General features: G+C 43.7%; 1 protein-coding gene and 1 non-coding gene across 2 annotated transcripts in view; one reads left to right on the forward strand and one right to left on the reverse strand.

The window, feature by feature from the left end:
• Positions 1–544: 544 nt before the first annotated feature.
• LAMA1 (laminin subunit alpha 1) overlaps positions 545–23,493 on the reverse strand; it is a 150,049-nt gene continuing 127,100 nt past the window's right edge. Inside the window, exons 52-63 of the mRNA XM_059704929.1 lie at positions 21,608–21,722; positions 21,254–21,415; positions 16,184–16,335; positions 15,291–15,476; positions 13,105–13,240; positions 11,657–11,769; positions 7,797–7,986; positions 7,093–7,251; positions 6,416–6,569; positions 4,772–4,905; positions 1,521–1,743; positions 545–899 (exon numbers count right to left, since the gene is read on the reverse strand). Of these exons, the coding sequence (XP_059560912.1) occupies positions 739–899; positions 1,521–1,743; positions 4,772–4,905; positions 6,416–6,569; positions 7,093–7,251; positions 7,797–7,986; positions 11,657–11,769; positions 13,105–13,240; positions 15,291–15,476; positions 16,184–16,335; positions 21,254–21,415; positions 21,608–21,722 (1,885 nt within the window). The 3' untranslated portion in view covers positions 545–738. The remainder of the gene's footprint in view (positions 900–1,520; positions 1,744–4,771; positions 4,906–6,415; positions 6,570–7,092; positions 7,252–7,796; positions 7,987–11,656; positions 11,770–13,104; positions 13,241–15,290; positions 15,477–16,183; positions 16,336–21,253; positions 21,416–21,607; positions 21,723–23,493) is intronic.
• Positions 9,261–9,366, forward strand: LOC132240325 (U6 spliceosomal RNA). Its single transcript, XR_009454255.1, has one exon. It is a non-coding gene; the product is annotated as a U6 spliceosomal RNA (small nuclear RNA).

The following is a 23,493-nucleotide window of genomic DNA, read 5'->3' on the forward strand; positions in this document are numbered from 1 at the left end:
CAGCTCTTTTCTTTGCTCCCTGTACCCCCTGACCCCCTGAAGCCTATCTTAATGCTTATGTGGCAAACAGCTGGTGCCCTCTGCTGGAGAATAACCAATAGCACTGCTTCCCTGTTGTAGAAATCAGAACTTAAAAATTTTGGTAAAGACAGGAAAGTATTCATTTTCTGCTCTAATCTATTATAGTCTATAATGATATTTTATTTTCTAAAATCTTACAAATAAAACTGTGAAATTCTGTCAAGTAATTAACAGAATTATTCAATGTTTACAAAGATTCATTAAAAGAACTTGAATGGCCGAAACCGGTTTGGCTCGGTGGATAGAGCGTCGGCCTGCGGACTGAAAGGTCCCAGGTTCGATTCCGGTCAAGGGCATGTACCTGGGTTGTGGGCACATCCCCAGTGGGAGATGTGCAGGAGGCAGCTGATCGATGTTTCTCTCTCATCGATGTTTCTAACTCTCTATCTCTCTCCCTTCCTCTCTGAAAAAAATCAATAAAATTTTTTTTTTTTAAAAAAAGAACTTGAATGAAGCCAATGAATTCAGTGTACATTTTAAACTATTTAATAGAGGTATTTGTTGTACATGTGGTTTTAGTTTAACATAAACACAAACTTTCTCTATGAAAACACTTAACCTGAGTTGGAAATGAAATCTGAAGAAATTTTAATTCACAAAAATAACTATTCAAAATATAAGCAATGATTGATCCGAACTGAGGAGTTTCCCTGAAGTTCAGGGCTCAGACCCAGGACAGGAATGAGGGAAAACTCCTTGTATTTCAAAAGCTCTGCTGAAGTCATAGGATTGCACTTGCGGGCCCTTAATGAGAGTGAGCTTTCTCAAACAGCCCCGGAAGGAGGCCTTGCTGCTCAGGCAGTTTTGCTTTACATCAGCTGTTTGGGAAAGAAGAGAAGTCCTGGTTAATTTTGTTAAAATGACATGCACAACACAATACGAATAAAAATAAACTCAACTGGCTTTTATATCAAAATTAGAATAATATTCTTCCACACATGTGGCTTCTGTGATATGTCAATGAAAACTTTAAGTATGTAATAACTTAAAGGCATAGTTGTGACTTAAAATGTCATAAGAGGTGTTTATTTTATCATTTGTAACAGTTACTTGGAACATCTGAAAATGCATAATTCTAACCCAAAACCAATGTGGGAGGATAAGATATGTATTTGTCTTCTAAAATGATTATCCACCCAAAAATGATTCCTTATACTGGGACTCACCTACGGTGACTTGCCTCAGTAAACTCCCCCAGCTTCTTTTGCATCACACCCAATATTCTCTGAGTCTTACCTAATCATCAATTTACATGTGTATTTTATTTTAATTTCCCAAGAATTCCTAGGTATTTGAAATAGCCTTTCTAAAACAGTAAAGGATTTGTTACCCAAACAATGTATTTTTCTTAATCCCTATTCTGTATCCACCTGAATTAAGGCTTCCCCTAGCAACAATGCCCTGAAAAGTGAAAGAGCAGAGCTGACACCCATACGTACCAGGATAGCCACCAACATAAATGGGATTGTTGGTGTCCACTGAGGTGGACTGGATGTGTGGACTTTCAGCATGAACGGCGTTCCCATCCACGACCAGCACCACGCAGTGCTTGCTTTTGTTTGCTTGCAGTGTGTGCCATTTTCCATCACAGAGAGTGTGGGGAGCTTTGGGCTCGTACGCGGCTGTTATCCTACCAGCACCATTGTTAACATGAAATAAGAGCTAAACAAACAACAGACACAAGCAAACATCTTAGTGAAGTTTTCCGTATATAAGGAGCACAGTCCATTTCTATAAATCACTTTAAGTGGATAAAATACTAGCCTTTTGCCAAAAGGGGGAGCAAACTAAAAAGTAAACACTCGTTTTTAAAAATAGCCTCTTAAGGAATTCAGATGCTATCTTATCCCTGAAATTTCAGAAAGGGCAATGGCCACCTCCATGGGAACACGGCTGAGCCACCACCTAACTTAGCATTGTGTCCTCAAGTCGATTCCCCCTTTTCAGGACAACAGGAGCTGATGGCTTTACTGTGGGTGTCAGTTCCTAGCAGCTGCTAGCACCTATGGAGCAACATTTACTAACTCCCTTCTGACAAACTATCGATGCTCCACCACAACCACATGGGAGGGGAGAATTATAAGTATACTCTTGTAGGGTTCTTATGTTATGTGTGAAGCTACTCAGTATTATTTCAAGGTAGATTGTGACAAATTAAAGATGTATATTGTAAACCCTGGGGCAACCGCTAAAAATGTTTTAAAAGAACAATAAAATAAGCCAGTAATAGTGGTAAAATACACAGTACATCAAACATTACATTTTTTACAACTAATACACTGTGGAGAGTGGCTACAGCGTTTGGACAGGTTCAAGCCTGAGATTAACGAGAGGACACGATGCTCTCGTGGCAAAGCCACGTGCAACTCCCAGCACAATTAGAGCCAAGGGCTATAGCTGTGACCTTGACCTTATGGTCCGAACCTGTGGTCCCACGTGGCTGAGTGATATGGGCTGCGGGAGGTGCAGCAAGTAAACAAAGCTTGATGAGGTACATGGAACTGAGTAGAATCGAAACCTGGGAGAACATTGTAACTACACCGTTACTTTGCGTCTTGGAATCTGACTATAAAATAAAGAAAGACTCAGCTTGCAGGCTGTGGCACTGCCTCTCCATCAGAGAGAGCAACACCCCATCTAGACCTAGCTTTTTTCTCTTGTCGGTCTTTTCTAAATCTTTCACCGCCGCCTCACAGGTTCACCCAGGGCCGTGCCGGCTCACCACATTACACTTCTGATAACATTTTTCAAATGTCACATAATTTTCAAAATCCTTTTGAAGTACAGATGAGGAAGAAAGTTGGCTATAAGCCACAGGGTAGAGAGCAGCAATATGATGTAGAGGCAGTTTTTTTTTGGACATGATGGTGAAGTAAGAAGGAGAAGAGGTGAAGCAAAAGGTCAGATGACTTCTATTCTCCCCACCCTCATTTAGGATCTCCTAAGAACCAAAACCCCTGTGGGGAGTAAGCAGGAAATACTAGAAACAAGAGGTAAGTTTGGGGGAATCTAGAGCATAGAGACTTGTTCCTTGTTTTTCCAGGAGGCAGTAGCTCAAGAAGAGCCAAGCATGTTAGTCCCAAGCAACTTGAGTTGACCACAGTGCAATAGAAATGGTGGCACAAATGGTAGAGCGAGGACCCTCATCCACCACCCTGACTCCCCATGTCTTATGAGTGGCAGGGCACAGATTCCCAGGTTTTCATAGGACCCTCTGGGGGATACAGAAGGTGGCCGAAGATGAAGAGGCAGCAGTGCCTATGACAGCTGGGATGGGAAGCCTGGTCTACAAGGGACATTGGCCAAATCTCCAGGAGCAGTCCCCCTGCACTGGCAATGCTCCTACAGCCACCAGGGACAACTGGCCAAGTGCACAAAGACAGGCTGTGACTGAAGATCTGGAAAGTCCTTATACCTCACCTGCTGTCAGGAGAGAGCACACGGAAAAGGAAAAGGCCAATTAAGGCTCCTTTCCCCCTTAATCTAGTAAATAGAGCACACCCGGATGGACTCGAAGGGGAGAGGAAGAATGAGAACTGGCAGAAACGCTGAAGGAGACATTTTTAAAACAAGAGACTAAAGTACTGTTAATTATTGAATCATTTTGTTCCCAACACGAAGACTAGAGCCTGAAAAGCCAGAGCAGAATACTTATAGAAAAAAATGGGTTTTTTTGCATTAAAAAAATTAAACTGTGGTACATCATCCCATGGAATACTTGGCAAATAAATAGAAATGAACTATTGGTGCACATAAAAACCCAGCTAAACCACCAGGAAATGAGGCTGAGTTGAAAAGACAATCTCAGTAGGACACATACTGCATGACTTCATTTGTATAACAATCCTGAAGATGAAGAACAGATCAGTGGTTGCCAGGGGTTAGGATGCAGGGGGAAAGTCAGAGGGGTGGCTCCAGGGAGACTGTAGTAATGGTACAATTAAGGGTCTTGATTGTGGTGGGGTATATGAAGCTACACATATGGTAAAACACATACATGTATAACTGGCTCAGCTTAAGCTCAGTGGATTGTGCCAATGCCAGTTTCATGGATTTGATGTTGCACTAGAATTATGCAAGATGCTGCCACTGAGGAGCCTAGGCAAAATGTGAAAGAGGACCTTTCATTGCAACTTCCTATGCATCTGTAATTATTTCCAAATAAAATTAGGAAAAATAGAGCATCTGTTCAGCAACTTAGTTTCACATTGTTCAGGAAAAAGAAGTTGTATTATAGTTGCAGTTTTGCTTTAAATTCAAATTTAAAATTATAAAAGAAGTTCTTTAAAAGTATTTTAGGACTAGAGGCCTGGTACACAAAATTCATGCATGGGTAGGGTCCATAGGTCTGGCCGGTGATCAGGGCCGATCAGGTTCCCCGCCTCCCCACCTCCCTGCCTCCTCCTTCCCTCGCTCCCTCAGCACCCGCCGCCACTGGTCACCCGCCATGTTTGCACCGCCCCTGGTTGTCAGTGCATGTCATAGGAAGCGATCGAACTCCTGGTCTCCCGATTGAACTCCTGAGGGGACACTTTGCATATTAGCCTTTTATATATATAATCTATTTTTTAAAATATTGAACCTTTTCTCCATTCCATTAAAGTGTGGGTCTAGGTATTTCTACTATTTCTCAACTGCTCTTATCTCAGACCCTGGGTCAAAGGGTGACTTGACGGAGATAAGCACCTACCTTGCCATTCACAATCTCTAATCCAATGGCATCCACTTTGGCGCTGCTGATCCCCAGGAGAACGCCGTTCTCTGAGGAGGTACGAAACTCAAGTGTGATGTTCACATCTGAACGAACTTTGTAGCCTTCTTTGACTGAAAAACACAAGGAGAGCCCCAAGTTTTGGGTGAGTCCTGCCCGGCCTAAGAAGGCTCAGGTTGGAGAGACCCCACCACCCCACAGTAGGCTGGACTGGCTGGACATTTGAACTCCTGACTGAGGTTCGGGAGACCTGGCTCTAGTAGCTCTTTCTCTGGATCCAGCTCCACCACCTCCAAGTCACCTCTCTCCTGTGAGCCTCAGCTTGCACACGTGTAAGATGAAGTGATGCTTCTAAAGACACACAATCAGTGGGTCTAAGCCAGACAGGAGCCAAAGCAGGCCCATCCTCTCATCTAGAGCCATGCAGGGAAAAAGCAAAGGGATTTATCATCTGTGCAAGAGCCCATTTATTTGCCCAATATCTACATACTGGGTGTGACATCATTCACTGAGTATATTAGAGTTCACACAATTTTTTTAAAATTTTTTAAATTAAAAAAATTATTGATTAATTTGAGAGAGAGAGAAACATTGATTTGTTATTTCACTTATTTATGCATTCATTGGTTGATTCTTGTATGGGCCCTAACCGGGGATTGAACCTACAACCTTGGTGTATCGGGACAATACTCGAATCAACTTAGCAACCAGGCCAGGGCCCCCACTAGGTTTTTTTGTTTGTTTTGTTTTTCTTTTTTAAGTGGAGACTTAATTGAACAAATTTTTTATTCGGGTGAATAAAAAAGCTGAGATAAATTGGGGATATTAGCAATAATAGCAGGCAGTTGTTACCACACCCAGGGCTGAAGGAAAAATGGGAGCAGGTGGTATTACCAGAGCTTGGAAGCACAGAGTGGAGGGGAAAAGTGTACTAGCTTCTCCCCTTCTCCCTCCTGCCCCAGTCTTCAACAGAACCTTCCTAGAAGCCGAGGGCAAAGTAGCCAGAGAGGTTAGTTCCCTGTGATAGAAAGGAGAACAGGAAGAAGAGGAGCATGGTTCTGAGTGCAAATAGGAAGCCAACCAGCAAATTAAGTATCTAAAATGAGGAGGCAATGCCAGGTACATTATGAGGGCTAGTTCTAAGCCTGGAGGAATTTACATTCTAAAGCAATTTAGAGATTTAAAATTCCTCGACTTCTAATTGGTATTTTCAACAATCTAACTGGAGTTAATTTCTTCATCAAATCCAACTTGCATCTGGCTGGCTGGTCTAGATATTTTATGCTGCTGACTTTTAATTCAAAGGCCTTTATGAACTTGGACAGCAAGAGCATGTCCTACATAAACATGGGGAGGGTACAGATGAAAGCAGGGCCACATGTTGCCAGGAGCTGCACTGCCCCTGGGGTGGGAGCCTTTGTCAGGCCATCTGGGTAGCACAGGAAGTGAGAAAGCTGTACATTAGAAGTGGAGAAATCAGAATACACTGGAACATGTAACTAAATGGTCTTGCTGCAGCCTTGTCCCGTGGGTCCTGCCCTGTCATATAACTCCCGGGTCCAAATCATCTTACAGTGCAAGAGAATCCCAGGGATGTCTTTTGAGATTTTCGATAATACGTACCAAGAGCTGCATATCCACTTCCTTCAAAGAAAGTTCCTTCTTGGGCCTCTGCATAGCACTGGGCTGCTGCAAATGCAGACACTGGGCTGCCTTTGTCCAGCTGCTTGCTGTTCACTGTCACCTCCCCAATGCAAGCGGGGATGCTGTGGGTGACCTACACCAAACGGCGTGAGAGGGGATGGCAGTGAATATAACAAGGAGGGCAAGGGCAACATTTTCCTATAGTTCCACAAAAACACATTCAAATATTATCGTTTGCTTTTTAAAATGGAATTGCCACAGCACTTCACATGAATGTCTAACTGAAAGCATAGTTAGACTCTTTAAGTATCTTTGCTAGTAATACAGTATATGTATTTTCTATTATTTTGGAGAAATATCATGGAAATCAGGAATGAGTTTTCTAATCTGCAAACACAAAGTCCCTGGACTTTCCCAAATTTCACTGGGTCTGAGTAGCTGTGGAAAGACAAATGTTCATGAACTAAAAGGAGGGCTGGCCGGGCTTCAGGGGGAAGCCCCCACACACAAACTAGAGATGTGGTTTGAAAGGTTTGCATCTTGCAGCCAAACCCCAGGTCCAAAAGCAAGACAATTTAAACAAAGACATGCTCCTCTAAAAGTAAACGCAACAAAGATAAAGGTAATATGGGCCCCGTACAGAAAATGCTGCTTACATTTCCAATGTTCCTGGGCCTGTAATCGGAGGGAAGGCCTCCCAGGTACAACTTTCCTTCCACATCCAAGGTGGTGCCATCTCCCACCGTGCTCACCATGGGGGATTCCTGGCCATCAACCGTCATGAAGCCCTTTCTTTTAAAGTACTCTGTCTTGACCTAGAGCAAAACAAAAACATCCATGATTTTTAAGGCTGGGAAAACCTTAACAGATGTTTGTTTGCAACTCGGTTCATTAGAGCTGTAATAACCTGACTGACATCCTAAAGGATGGCTCAGTTTTACACAGCTGGCGTTGCTAGGAGACCGAGCCTGGCAGAAGACGGAAGTAGGCACAGGCAATGCATGTTTTAGAAAAGTAAATGTGCCAGAGTCTGACTGATAAGAAAGCAGGTGCCATGATCTCAGATTTGGGCCATTCACACCATGGGTGACTTAATTTACTTCTTGTCAAGTTGAGAACATTTTGGGACCTTCCCTTTATTCCACCAAAGTTTGCTGAGTGCCTATGAGGGGTCAGGCACTGAGCTAGGTCCTGGGGATATTTCAGGAAGCAGAAAAGGCCCCTGCCTGCAAGGCACTTACATTCTATAGGAGAGATGACAAGCACAAAGCAAGCTAGAAATCCAAGGGAATAATGTTACTACGAGGGATAGATGGAATAACACTTGGAAGGCGTGACCAGAAGCTTCCTGGGAGCGTACCGTGTGCCACTTGCCATCACTGAGCAGCGCAGGGTGGGAGACCTTTGTCCTTCCTTTCCCAAGGTCAAACATGAAGTGGAGGTGGCCCCCGTGCAGCTGGAGCGTGGCGTAATCCACTTGGTTCTGGTGGGCCATGTAGTAAATGAGCCCACTGGAGGCAAATGTTCGGATACTTAGCTGAACTGAGAGCCTGGAGGAAAAGAAGAGCTCAGCCCGCAGAAAAGAAAAAGCTTTCCTCACATTTACTTTCTAAAATAACCTCAAAGAGAGGACCCAGTAATTATTCCAACATTATATTTAGCATCTCCGGAGAGTATGGTTACTGCATGCCCATATCTGCCAGGCACTGTTCTAGGAGCTGTGGCTAAGGCAGTGAACAAAGGGAGGTTTCCTTTCTCCCATGAAACTAATTCCAGAAATATACCAGAGAGCTGAGACTGGGTTGTGAGGAGGCCAGTGGTGGCTATGTTAAATAGGCAGGAAGGCAACCCTGAAAGATGGTATTTCAGCTGAACTCGGAATGACGGACTGGAGCAAGTCCCATGAACCTCTGCAGGAAATCCTCACGACAGCCATGTGGGAGATGGCACCACACAGTGGGGAAGGGAAAGGCTGTGTCTGGTGATCTCCCACAAAGGCAATGTGGGGTCATTGAAGCAACCTGGGATAGGAAAGGGGTGTGTGGCTCCATCCTCATGAATGAGGGGCTCTGGGAGGCAGTATTTAGGTTTCATTTTAAGTGAATTGGGAAGTCACAGGAGGGTTTTAAGAAGAGGAGTGGGCATGGCTTGATTTATATCTTAAAAGAAACTTCAGATGTAAAGAACAAATCTGATGGGGCCAGGGTGACAGCAGGCTCAGGCAGGCAGCTGTTAGAGGCCTGGTGGTGGCTTCGGCCAGGGTGGTGGTCGCGGGGATGCAGAGGAGGTGATCTAATGCATGAAATGCTCTGGAGGAAGAAGCAATAGGACTTGCAGATGGACTGAATTTGGAGAGGGAAAGAAAATAACCTCAAGATTTGGGCCTTGGACAACCAGGTGGATGGTGATGATGTCTACAGAAATAGCAGAGACCAGGGGGACAGGTTTGGGGAAGACTGTGAATTTCCTTTTGGTGTGTTGAGATTGAGGAGCCTTTCCCAATCCACAGAGATGTCAAGTAGCCAGCTGGGTACACAACTCCTGAGTTCTAAGTGAAGGTCAGGGCTAGAGATGTGGGTGTTGGGCAAATTGAAGGTATTTCAAAGCCGCCTGGGAGAATATGGGGAAGGGCCCTTGGCCTTTATTGGTGGAAGATGAGGCAGCAAAGGAGACTGAGCAGAGAGAGAGCAGGAAATGAGGAGTGTGTGGGTCAAGGATGTCAAGTGGCCAAGTGTGCATGATGCTGCTGAGGGCCCAGCAGCAGAGGTACAACAGGAGGTGCCATAGCAGGTCTTGGGACAACTCTGGAACTAGGAGCAGAGGAGTGCTTGCTTTGGCAGCACATACAGGAAAATCGGAACAATACAGAGAAGATTCGCATGGCCCTGTGCAAGGATGACATGCAAATTCATGAAGTGTTCCATATACATATATATATATTAACATATATGTGTTATATGTTAACATATATATGTGTGTGTGTGTATATATTATATATATACATATATGTTAAAGAGCAACAGAGGAGTGAGGGGAGATTGACTGGATGGGTAGGGGAGGAAATGAGGGGTGAGAAAAGGCAGACAGCCACATACAATAACTCCTTCAAGAAATCTTACTGCACAACAGACCCAGGATACCATTGCACAGTAATGGTATCCTGCAGAGTTTCTATTTTAAAAGTTAAAAACTACTAGAGAGGGCATGGCTACAGGCATAAACTCTAGGGCCGTAGTGCCTGGGTTTGAATTCCAGCTCTGCTGTGTGACTCTGAGCAGATGACTTGACTTTCCTGTGCCTCTCAATTTCCTTGTCTATAAAATGAAGGTAACAAGAATACCTTCCTCATAGGATAGTTCTGAGGACTAAGTTAGGGTGTGTGTGTAAAATATACGGAGACAGTCTCTGGCAGTGTTTACTCCTCTATTCTCACTGATGATGAGAGCGATGAGGATTCTTTGTTGATTAGAATTATGTATGAAAGAAGGAGATATGGTTGCTGCTCTTGTCTCTGAGAGGAGAGAGGTGACAGGTTGTGGAGGGCGAGCGAGAGGAGAATGAGGACTGTTTCTCCATGGTCGCAGGGGAAGAGGGGGAGGTGTGGGGACAAAAGCAGTGGATTGCTCTTTTCGGAGATGGACAGATGAAGTACTGTCTTCTCAGTGAGACAAGTCATCAGCTGGGGCAGGAAGTGGGATATATGAGTTTTGAGATAAGAGGAGAAACTATGAAATAATAAAAAAATATATAAGCATAATAAAGAAATGTATTGGCTCCCCATGTAGCCTGAGGTTCTATGTGTGGCCATAGCTTTAATGTCAAACCAGGTAGGAAGGAGACATGCATTTCTGCAGCCTTGACCACCAGCTTGGGTTCTGGCATGAATTAGGCCAAGAACAAGTGTAGGTTTTACCTGTGGTCAAGGTAGAGGAGATGAGGGTATTAAGGGGGTTCCCAAGGGAATGTGTAGTAATGCCATCCCACCTCTCAGAGTAGGGGATAAATTGCACTTCGGGGCTAGAGAAGGGGGTGATGATCATGAGAAAGCATGAGGGCTTAGAGGTCTTGATGAAGCTGAGAAACAGAGTAGAGATGAGGAAGAGGTAAGTACATAGGATGCTTAAAGTAGAGACTTTGGAGGTGGAATAAATACTTATGAAGTAGGTAAGGGTATGACCATGGGGAGAGTGTGGCTGGGGAGGGAGAAAAAGAGCTCTGACAGACTGGAACCAGAGGACTTGGAAGGCCCGGTGTTGGGAGACTGTGAATTCGTGGAGAATGACGGCAGGAGTGGTACAAAAGGACACTAAGCTATAGTCTGAAGGTGGTGGGGGTGGGGGTTGATCACAGAGGGCAACAACAAGAGGAGCAGGGCATGGCAGAGTCTAGAGACATGAACTTCAGATCAGCCAGAGATTCGATGCAGAGAGGAGTGAGGTGGAGTTGGAGGTACCTTGGCCAGCCTCAGGCCTCTAGATCTGCGGCATGTGAGCCAGCGTCCCCTGAGAAGGTTCCTTGGGGACAGGCAGATTTGAGGGCAAGACAGAATGTGTTGACCCATGTGAATGTGGCCCCGGGGAATTTTGAGGGGCACAGTGAGAGTTTGGGTGGACAATTTCATGAGATTAGTGCAGGGATGGGCAAACTTTTTGACTCCAGGGCCACAATGGGTTCTTAAACTGGACCGGAGGGCCGGAACAAAAGCATGGATGGAGTGTTTGTGTGAACTAATATAAATTCAAAGTAAACATCATTACATAAATGGGTACGGTCTCTCTTTTTTTTAGTTTTATTCATTTCAAACGGGCCGAATCCGGCCCGCGGGCTGTAGTTTGCCCACGGCTGGATTAGTGAATCCTTATAATAGAATGGTGTTGAAAGTCTATAGGGGATGATAGATATAGAGGACTTTGGTTCTGGACTGAGGAGTGACTTAGATAGATTCTTCATGCTTTCCTACATCACACAGAGGCTAAACCAACCATCATCTACAAGAGGTGAAGATATACTGCAGGAACCTCACTTCTCCACGCTGTAAGCATCTGATCTGCATGAAGGCTGCTTTCCTATCTCCTTGCCTTCTCATTGTGCCTTTCGGTTGCCAGTTGAGCGCTCCATAATCAATACAAGACGCTGTTTTGGGGAAGGCCCATTGCAAAGAATACCTCCCTATTCATGTAGCAATAGGACGCCTTATAAGAACGTCAGAACAAGGCCTACCTCTTTCTGACAGCCAACGGATTGAAAGGCAGCACGAAATGGCTGCTTTGTGCGAGTCCAAACTGGTGAGCGTTGGGGACATACTCTGGGGTTCTGTCCATGGCGCACTGTTGCTGTAAGAGACACACAAGACTCTCAGCCACACACCTCCAAGACCCCCACTAACACGTGCACAGTTTTCCATGAAGTAAACATCTCAGAAGCAATGGTATCAGAACACCAACAACCATAAATACATGTTTTCACTGATTTAATCTTTGTTTTAAAGAATTTACTGGTGGCCCATCTGTCCACAAAGGCAATTGGAGTGTCTGTCTTTCCCCTTAATCCCACTCAAGTGGTGAGGCCTTGCTGCTGCCCGCCTTCCCCCAGCTCGGAAGAGCCTGGAGATGTCAGCCCCGCAGGAGCCACTGCAGCACAGGCCTGGGACACCACAAGTGCCCACAGGGGGCAGCAGGGCCTCCGAGTTTGACGTCTCTAATTCCTCATGGACAGGAGGTGAAGCCAAGAGGAGTCCAGCTGGAAGGGGCCCCTAGACCCCCAGGCACAATGTGAGGAGCCAGAGAAGGTGCCCAGGCACCTGTGCCCCACAGTGCCCTCCACACACTGACCCCAAGCCAGTGAGGCCTCGGACTCAGTCTCCCAGCTTGGGGTGGGCAGATGCTACTGGAGGACTGTCCTGGATGCAAACACTGGCCCTGGTTAGGAACTGCTTTTCCCGAGACAGCGCCAGCATCTAAGTAATTAGAGTGCGTGCTTTCAACCAAGGAAACGGAGAAATCACAAAAGGGAAGAGACACTGAAAACTAATAATGGCTGTTGTTAAAAATATTTGCTCAAAACTGGCTTTTCCTAGATGAATCAAATCCTTTTTTTAAAGCAACAGTGATATGTACAATGGCTTGCATGAAGTACTTATTTTCATATTTCTGACTAAATCCAAAGTGATCATGAATCCTTACAGAAACTCTGTAAAAAGCTTGTGGTTTGGCAGCCAAATGTGAGTGCTTGAGTGCTATACTCAATCCGTAAAGGCTCCACCACGTCACCTGTGAGTTTGCTGAGGACCATACCCCTCCCTGCCCCTGCACTGCTTTTCATCGCAGGGATGACTCCTTTAACTGTCCAGGCTCCTTTGAAAAGTGGCTTCCAGCTGGCTCTACCAATGGAGGGTCATGCTGGGAGGTTGGAGGGCGGGTGGATGGAAGAAGCTGAGTGCTTCCCCCTCCCTTCTGGCTCACATTAGCCTCCCTGGCAGGGCCCGTCTTCTCTGTGCTTCCGTACCCACCAGAAGGCTGGCTCCCTCAGCAGTCCTGCCCCCAGACTGGCGGCACCACCTCCTCCCTTTCCATCACTGCTCCAGTGGGCTCATTCAGCTTCCTCTACTCTGTGAAATGAGTCATTTCCTCTGGGCTGTGCCTGATACAATGAAAGAAAACCCTTCTTACTGGACGTGGTAAAGGATGAGGCTCCGGCAGGAGCTCGCTGTCCTCTTCCTGAAGAGCCAGCCTAGGCTTTTCTGAAAGCAAGCAGCTGTCCAAGTCCACTCGTTCATAGCCGGCCGCACCAGTGAAATCCAAAGGTCTAGACACAAAGTGTTTTAAAAAATAATCAAAAGATTGCAAGCTAACACACGAATCAATGTCACCTACTTATTGAACAAATAAAATTCTTAAAAAAAATATTGATATTGTTGCAGAAGACCAGAGAAAAACCAAGCAATGCTTTAGAGCAGTGGTTCTCAACCTTCTGGCCCTTTAAATACAGTTCCTCATGTTGTGACCCAACCATAAAATTATTTTCGTTGCTACTTCATAACTGTAATGTTACTACTGTTATGAATTGTATGTAAATATCTGATATGCAGGATGGTCTTAGGCGACCCCTGTGAAAGGGCCATTCGACCGCCAAAGGGGTCGCGACCCACAGGTTGAGAACCTCTGCTTTAGAGAAAAGGAGTTACACTGTTTATTATGCCAGCGGAATAACTTCTCAAATCTGAGTAAAGTAACATGCAGGGGGCTTCTCTTTTATATCTTTATGAGGTTCTGTCCCTCAAATATGGATTATGCTTCTGGTCCCTTCACAGGCTTTGCAAAAAGGCCCCAGGTGTTGGGGGTCTTGAGACCATATCTGATGGTCTGGCCTGGCGCCAGCACTAGTAACCCCGCCCTCCGGGGCTGTGCACTGTTCAGAGTTTATGGCCTCTGTACTTAGGTAACAGGTTTTGCAAGGCCAGTTTCTGTGAAAGAGGCAGTGACTTAATTATAGGTTATCAAGAATGCACACTGGGCTTGCTGGCCCAGATCCAGATTGCTAGCCCCCCAAATATCAGGGTTAGACTGGAATTAGCCTTTCAGCCTTCTCAATAGAACCAAACTGACCATCTTCCACAGTGACTAGAAGCCCAGCTATCCTGATATATTCTCTTGTTTGACGGTTCTGCCTCCCACCTCCTCCCCGCATTGTTGTCCACCCGGCCGTTCCTGAGCACCCTTCAAGAACTGGTTGGAAGGTGGTCACCTCCTCCTGCAGCCTTGGCTGGGCCGCCTCAGGGCCAGATTCTGCCTCTGGCTCTCACAGTGCTACCCAGTGGCTTCAGTCAAACACTGATTATTTCTTAACAGGTTTCTCTTTGCCAGAAAGTCATGAACTACACTTGTCAGAAGTCTCTTTACCCTGAAGCCTGGCAACATATCTGCTGTCCACACATACCCTATTGGCACATGCCAAGGACACGGCCATGTACAGCACAGAAACGTTTCTGCCCTACCACGTTCCCAGCCTCATGGCTTTCAGGAGTGTAAAGATGCTTAATCAATTAGTTAATAAGCAAACAATTGGGTAAATAAATGTATCGTGTACAAATAACTAAACCTATAGTCTGACATTATACTTGTGTTGAAATCCAAAGCATTGTGTTATTGCAAATTTCAAAGACTCCTAAGGGATTTGTTCACAAAGAAGGACACTGAGACCATGAAGGATCTAAGTTCTTGCTCAAGGTCACAAGGCAAGTCAAGACGGGAACTCCAGACTCCAATGCTCAGTGCACATTTAGTTTCCCCTGTGCACACTCTGGTCTGCCAGGTCCAAGCATGGCTTTCGTCCCACCAGCACGCTGACCACAGACACAGGGTGAGTGGGAAAGAACAAAATGCCCATGGGCACATGTTCATTCTCCTCTGCATCATGAGCTCCACACAGGGGGTGGTGACTTCCAGTTCCTAATGAGACAGTTATTGTTTTGGGAGGAGCCATCACTAATCTGAAGCTGCAAGTAGCACAGTTGTAAAGGTTCCTTTAAATCAGTGACCCCCAGACAAAAAGAAACTTCCATCACAAGATCTCTAGTCTCTTAAATACATGCCAACAATATATTTGACCTCTGCTGTTTATTGATAGTCCTGTGGAACCAACGTTTGATGATTTTTTTTAAAATTTGTGATGACCAGATTTATCCATTATTTTAAATCTATTTGGGAGACTTCCATGATAGAATAATGGGGTTCACTTCAGGTACTTGTAGAATTTTAGGCAATCTCAAACGGAATAATTAGGTGGCAGATTAGTGTCAGTACTGAGTATTAAAAAATCTGGAAGTCACAAACATGCTGAGAGCAGCTGTACTTACTCCATGTTAAAGATGAGGTTTCTGATACAGCCATGGAATGACCTTCTCATCTGGAGCATCGCTGCCCCCTCACCCTCTGGAACACCCCCTATGTACAGGTTGGACACATTTATTGTCATGCTTTCCGCCAATGGGCCCAAGTTCATTTCTACAGGTTTTGTCTCATCCAGTTGGACAGTGATAATTCTAAAAGGTTGAAGGAGAAAATAAAAGAAATATAATGAAAATTATCCACTTTAATACATAATTCCACAAGTCTGTATCAAATAATAAAAGTTCCCTGAAAATAAAATTTAACATGACATTATGTGTGAATGAAAAGGTGAATCTTGAAAGTTCAAACCTACAATTGAACATTCTCCAAAAATGAATGGAATGTTATTAGATATTATTAAATTCAATTGCTTTTAAGAGAGGTTTTTTTTTTTTTTACTTCTTTACCTGTAATAAAATGTCCAGTGTGCTTTTAAAACATTTGATCTATAGTTTTAAAGGGAAATATAAAGGAATGTTGATAGGACACATTTTACTTATCCTTTACATTTTACCCTGTATTATTCAGTATTGATAGAGTGCTATTTACTAATACTATTTGTCACAATTATTCCAACGTAAAGATAATTTATACTGGGCCTCAGAAAATGGCAGAGTTAAGGTTCAATTATGAAAATTCTGCAACTATGACAAAGCATATAAAATAATTCCAAAGGAGGGATTCTAGCCAGGTTCTAGAATTATTTTGAATGATCTAGAACTATAAAACTGTGACTGCTATGAGAAACTGATTGCTCATGATGTCACAGTAATCACCCCAATGACTCATAGAAAGAGGCATAACAAGATTCCTACTGTGGAGCCTTCGTGAGGTCACCATGCCCCAGTTACACAAATACCTCCCACTCCGTGTCAAGGAGACAGAGTGCTCTTGTCCGTCGCTGTACGTGCCCGTGGGAGCGTGCAGGAGAGCTCTTCTCAGGCTGGTCCCATCCCCCAGATTAACATGCACTTCAATGTGGCCTTCAGTGAGCATGATGGAGAAGAAGGGCTGGAAAGATTTCATAGAGAATTCCACAAAAAACATGACTATATGATTTTAAAAACTGTCATCTTATAAAGGTAATGTGGGAATATTATCATCAAGTAAGCTATTTCTGAAAAATATCACCATCTAAAACAACCATTTTAAATTTTCTATATTACTGTATAATCTCTACTCATATGTTATATTCTGTATTATGTTATTATCACACACCATATCAAAGGTTTGTATTTCCACATCATCTTCATACTTTTTATTGCCACATTATGTACCAACAAACAAATATATTATAAGTCATTAATCTATTTCTATTTTTTCCCAGTGTATAATTCACATATTAACACTGTATTAGTTTAAGAGGTACAACATAATGATTTGACATATGTATATGTTATAAAATGATTACGATTAAATTTAGTTAACATACATGTCTTGGCTATTATAAAGAATGCTGCAATGAACATGGGGGTGCAGATATCTTTTCCAGATAGTGGTTTCATTTCCCCCCAGTATGTACCCAGATGTACAACTGGGTCAGACTGTAGTTCTATTTTTTAACTTTTTGATAAAACTCTATAGTGTTTTCCATAGTGACTGCACCAACTTATATTTCTATCATGAATGCAGTAGGGTTACCTTTTCTCCAGAGCTTTGGTAACATTTGTTATTAATTGTCTTTCAGATAATGGCCACTCTAACAGATGTGAGTTGCTAACTCATTGTGGGGTCTATTCCTTTTACTGTTAAAAATTTAGGTAGTTTGCCCTGGCCAGTGTTTTTCAGTGGTTGGAATGTGGGTCTAAGCACCAAAGGTCAAGGATTCAATTCCCAGTCAAGGGCATATACCTCGGTTCAGGTTCAATCTGGGCCTTATGCGGGAGGCAACCAATCAGTATATCTTTCTCACATTGATGTTTCTCTATCTCTCTTCATCCCTTCCTCCCTTCCACTTTCTCTAAAAATCAATGCCAAAAATATCCTTGGATGAGGATTCACAACAACAACAAATTTAGGTACTTTATATACAATTTTTAACAATCATACATAATGAACATTTAACATTTTTCCTGTGAAATTGTTTCTAATATTTGTAAAAGTGGGATTAAAGAGTTGAAGGTTTTGAAAATATTTAAAGCTCTTTAAACTTTTGGTGCCAGATTGAAAAGAGGTCCGTCCACCAGCAGAACTGCTAGCATTGGGTGACAGCATTCCTTTTTGCTAACTTAGTAGCAAACTTTGATTTGCAAGTGGTCTTGTTAAGACTGATGGAGGCAGACAGACTGATGGTTCCTCAAAAAGTTAACCATACAATTATCACATGGCCCAGCAGTTCCATTCCTAGATATGCACCTAAAATAAATGAATGCAAGTACTCCAACATTTTTGTATGTGAATATTCATAGCAGCATTATTCACAATAGCCAAAAGGTAACAACCCCAAATGTTCAGCAATGAACTAATTATGCTATGTACATACATGTATATTAGTTATGAAAAATACTGATGCATGCTATAATGAACCTTAAAAACATGTTAAGTGAAAGACACTAAAGATCACATGTTGTATGAGTCCTTTTATATAAAACATACAGACCAGATAAATTAATTCACAGATATAGAAAGAAGATTGGTGGTTCCCAAGGCAGGGAGAAAGGGAAGTGGGAAGTAGCTGCTTAATGTCATAGGCTGTTACTTTGGGTGATGAAAATGTTTTGGAACTAGATAGAGGAGGTGGCCTCACAACATTGTGAGAGCTCTAAATGTCACTAAATTGTTCACTTTAAAATAGTTACTTTTATGTTACGTGAATTTCACCTGAAGTGAAAAAAGAAAAAGAAAAAAGTTGGTGGAGCTCAGAAACCAATCTGGCATTGTTAGCCCTTCATCAAGTGGCATGTGAGGTGTTTCAGTCCTAGCTCTGACCCACGTATAATAGCTGTATGAGCTCAGGCAGGGTAACCAGGCTCTCTAAACTCACTTCTTCCCCCGCAAAATACAGGAGCAGCATTCACTCTGCAAAGTGGTTGTGATAACTGCACAGCAGTGTCTGTTTAGCGCCGTCCAGAGCAGAGGACTCTGTAAGCTGTAGCTGCATGGCCTCTACTTCATTAAGACGGTACATTAGCATTTGTGAAGGTTCTTGAGATGATGTGGTACATGCGAGTTTGAGCAGAGGAAAGGGTAAATGTCACCTATGCTACTGAAATGAAATATTAATATGGAAAAATATCAACTTTTCTCTCTTCTCCTATGCTGGTCCACTCACTGCTTATCACAGGCCACATTTCTCTTTCTGCTCCGAGAGGAGAGAGAGAGAGAGAGAGAAAGAGAGAGAGAGAGAGAGAGAGAGAGAGAGAGAGAATATGCAAATTAGGCCGGACACTGTAACAGTCACGACTGGTCAGGAGGAGGTGGCGTGCACACTTGAGGCCCAGAGCGGAGATGGAGACAGAGCCAAGGGGTCCTGCCCGAGCTGCTGCGCCACCACGCCGGCGGCTCGGGCAGCCCTGGAGCAGACACAGGTAGGGGGGCTGGGCGGGGGGCCTGGGGTGGAAGTCAGACCTGGGTCCACAGCGGCCTGAGGAGTACGCAGAAGACAGACCACTGAGGGTCTTATATACCATAGCAGGGAGCTTAGATTTTATTCCACAGAAGGAGGAAAAGTGGAGAATGTCAAGCATGGGAGCATCCTGGTCTCGCTTTCATTTTAAGTGGACCCTTCTGGTGACTGTGGGGAGGATCAACTTAGACAGCTGCAGTGTTTTGGGGCCCAAGAGAAAGAGAGACTGATGTTAGGACTAGACAGAGGCAGTGGATCAGAGACATATTTATGAGGAAACCTGATGGAACTATTTGGCTGATTACACAGGGATGAAAGCAAACAAAGCAAATGGTATTAGCCTAGGTCAGTGATGGCGAACCTTTTGAGCTCGGCGTGTCAGCATTTTGAGAAACCCTAACTTAACTCTGGTGCCGTGTCACATATAGAAATTTTTTGATATTTGCAACCATAGTAAAACAAAGATTTATATTTTTGATATTTATTTTATATATTTAAATGCCATTTAACAAAGAAAAATCAACCAAAAAAATGAGTTCGCCATCACTGGCCTAGGTTTTCCAGTTTGGGCAACTTTGTTGAATGAGTGATTCTAATAATTGGGAGAAGGTATCAAGGTAAAGGAAGAGTGTAAGGGAGCTTGCTTAGTTCAGCAACAGCCAAACAATTAGGACAGAAGACAGACTTAGTGCTCTTTCTTTGCTGCAACGTTTGTTTTTCTGCCTTCAGCCACCACCATGTAAGGCTAATGTGCCCTCTTTTCTCCTAATCTAGGATATTATCTATCTACTACACATTCCTATCACCTAAATTAGCTTTCCTGCATGATCCCTTAAAAATACTTCTCGAAGTCATTCAATGCTCTGTGAGTATGGGGACTTTCAAGATGTGGAAACATTATGAGCCTATACAGATTGATAAAGAGATATTGGGTGCTCAATTTTTAACAATAAAAATCAGATACTGAATGTGGTCATGCCAGAGGCATCATTTTAATGAGCCAATGTCTCTTTACTGAAGTGTCACACTTCAAAAGAGATCCTCTCAAATAACACAATGCATAACACTCATCTGGGTTGCCTATTAAAATGTAGGACCACACCTTGAAAAACACTCCTTCTAGAGCTCATTTTGGTGGGTAAATCTCTCTCCAAGTAAAGTAATCCTATATAATAAACGTGTAATATGCAAATAGACCAAACGGCGGAACAACCAGTCAGTGGGGGGGCAGGGCCAGCAAGCAGGTGTCGCCAGGCCAGCCAAGGCACATGCCAGCAGACAGAGGGAGGGGATGGCAATGTAGTGTGGGGGAGGGGTGGCAACCAGCAGCAGTGGGACGATGGGGGCTGGCACCATCCCCTGATTGCCCACCTGGTCGCCTCCCGCATAGGGAGGCCATGGGCGGCAGCAGTGGCGGGGCGATTCAGGGCAGGGCCGCCCAGCACTGACCCCAGATAGGCCTGCTGGGGCTGCCTCCCGCAGAGGGAGGCCACCAATGGCCGTGGCGCAATTGGGGGCGGGGCTGGCTGCTCACTGCCCACACCATCCCAATCGGCCTGCCGGTCACCTCCCGCAGAGGGAGGCCAGACTGAGGCTTAGGCCCACTCCCCACTCCTCCAGCTGTCAGTAGGACATCCCCTGAGGGCTCCCAGACTGTGAGAGGGGGCAGGCTGGGCTGAGGGATCCCCCCCCTCCCCCGTGCACAAATTTGGTGCACTGGGCTTCTAGTCCAGTGATGGCAAACCTTTTGAGCTTGGCGTATCAGCATTTTGAAAAACCCTAACTTAACTCTGGTGCCGTGTCACATATAGAAATTTTTTGATATTTGCAACCATAGTAAAACAAAGACTTATATTTTTGATATTTATTTTATATATTTAAATGCCATTTAACAAAGAAAAATCAACCAAAAAAATGAGTTCACGTGTCATCTCTGACATGCGTGTCATAGGTTCGCCATCACTGCTCTAGTCCTATAATAATAGGTAAACAAAATCCTGCTTCATGGAACAGTATTCTAAATAACTTTACAGAATTTCAAGACTTGCTGTTTTAGACAAAGGATAAAGAGTAACAACCATAATATGCAGAAGAGAATTCAGTATATACTATCTGAAAAAGTTTAAAAAGGATTAGAGGTAGACAGCAAGTATCTTTCTTCTCAGTAGCCAAAAAAGGAACATGGATTATGCAACACAAAGAAATCACGGATTCATAAGGGAAAGATATTCAGCAATAGTCACTTTTACTTATTAAAAATTCATGCCCATAAACAATAACCATTTACAACTAAGTCATTTCCATCCAGTTGTTCCCGAGGTCATTTCCCTGAGCTCGTGGCTTAATAGCATTTGAGCTACTCACCCCATGGACCTGCCGATTCTCCCCACGCTTGCCCAGGGCAGCCAGGATGATGCCACTGCTGCTTGTGGTGGCAAATGTTGCCAACAATTCTGATGCTGGTGACAGAGGCTTGGGTGGCAACTCAATGTAGCCGCCTTTCAAGAAGCTAACACTCCGGATAGGCTGGTCACAAAGGAGAGGAAACAGCAGCGTCAGGCCCATCACACACTGACCCTCCTATGGTGGAGGCCACTGTGGACTTGCCCCACCTCTTTCCTGTTCACCCCCCTGCTTTCAATTTTATTACTTCATTGTGTTAATAACCCAGTGGGCATTTATAGAAACTCGTTCCAATATTAATAAACTGCTTCCCACCTCAAGGATACAGCCTTTTCTCACTCCATAGGAATTTCTGAGTAAGTCAAAGGTCGATCTGGATATTTCCAGGTTTTTGATACAGCCCACGTAGCTTTTGCTGGCAACGCCTCTCCTGTAGGGAAGGACATGAGACCATTATCATTCCACTTATGAAAGAAGGGATGAAAATGGACACACAAATAAGGAAGATCTATTTCAAGTGTCCTTCTGCAGAAGTGTGTGGCCTCCCTCTAAGAGATATTGATGGTAAAAACTGCAGGTCCCAAACAAATGCTCTCCTTAGGACTAAAGAAAGGGAACTAATTTGTGTGTTTGACTATTTCGATAGCTACCTGGATAATCTGTTTACACTTCAAGGGAAACGTAGTCATTACAATTTAAACATATTAAAATACAGGCCAATAATAAGAAAGACAGAGCATTGTCATGAGGAAATCATAGTGTGGAGATTATAATGCAGTCTCCATGTACATAGAACATTTGCTCCATGGGGGCAAGTGCAGGCAATGCAATTTCCTAGGATCACAGGCTAGAGAAGTCATTGGCTATTGTCCATACTGCATATTCATGAACTTTGTTCTCAAGGAAATAATTCCACTCAGTGAAGTCTGGGATTATTCACAACCCTATTGTAAACTCCAAGTCTATACCATATTTTTCCTCACAGAAGTTGTGACACTGCTGTGATGAGTGGGGTGAGGCTGTACTGTGGTCAGGCTCTCATTTCTAAAACAGACTACTGAAGAGCTCCAAGTTACCATCATAAATATCAGCTAGTAACATGGTTTCCTGTTAGAGTCACAACTCAGTTTTCGTTCTCTCCATGTTGAGCAATGAGCTATGAATCACAACAATGGTATGATTTAGGGCAAATCTCAACTTTTCTGGATCTCAGTCTCTTCCATTGTAGATAAGGGGTTGGCCTTGATACCAAATCCCTTCTAGCATGAGTCTGTGATTTGGGATATTTCCTAGAAAGGAGGCTCTGACCTTTTCTCCAATGTCTACACTCGGTGTTATTTAGGCAAAGCACAGATGAACTATGACACAGCTTTTTGCTACACCCCGAGCACACCGTGCACACCTAATGACAGACTTCCAGCCCTGGCTCTGTCTGGGTGGAGGGGTAAGACCTGGGGCACGTGACCAATTCCCAGAAATTTAGGTGTATTCATTTCTAAGACTGGGAGAGGGGGGGTGTGACTTCCATTGTAAACTATGTTCCTTGAAACTTTCAGAAACTTCTGGCAAAAAGGAGGTTGGTAGAAAAGTGGATTCTGCACTGCTCAACCCATAGCAACTGGAGTGGCTGAACTTCTGTGCCACATATTGGGACTGTGTATAAGAACTTGGCTTTAAGGTGGGGCAGTGCTACAAATACACCTTTGAAAACCACTGGGCTGGGTGACTCAGTTTGGACATTTGATGATCCCACTCTCTGAAAGCTATCTTGTCTTGACAGTGGGCCTTCAAAAAAAGTTAGAGCTTAATTTTCCAATAAAAAATTATAAAACTGAAGACAATGAACCACAGAAAGTTTATGTAAAGTATTAAAGTCACAAAGCATGAATCAGTGTTATAAAAGGATTCCATTGCCTCTCTTCTCTGCCATCTTTCATCCAATTTACTGATGCTGGTTTTTCAGCTTTCACATAGGTTATTCATTCTGATCACACAAAGAGGGAATCCAGATAAGTCTGCAGAAACATTACTTTTCTATTTTTATTTATTTATTTTTGCCTAAATAGAGATTCTATTACTCTAAAATGTCCATAGAGGAGAATGACCTGTGATGGAAAGCAGGGTCTCCAAATATTGCACAGTAACAATTTCTAGATGTTCTGAAGATTATAAATATAAAATCATAATTTTACTGCAAAAAT

Source organism: Myotis daubentonii, chromosome 8 (genome assembly GCF_963259705.1).
Source record: "Myotis daubentonii chromosome 8, mMyoDau2.1, whole genome shotgun sequence".
Classification (NCBI taxonomy): Eukaryota; Metazoa; Chordata; class Mammalia; order Chiroptera; family Vespertilionidae; genus Myotis; species Myotis daubentonii.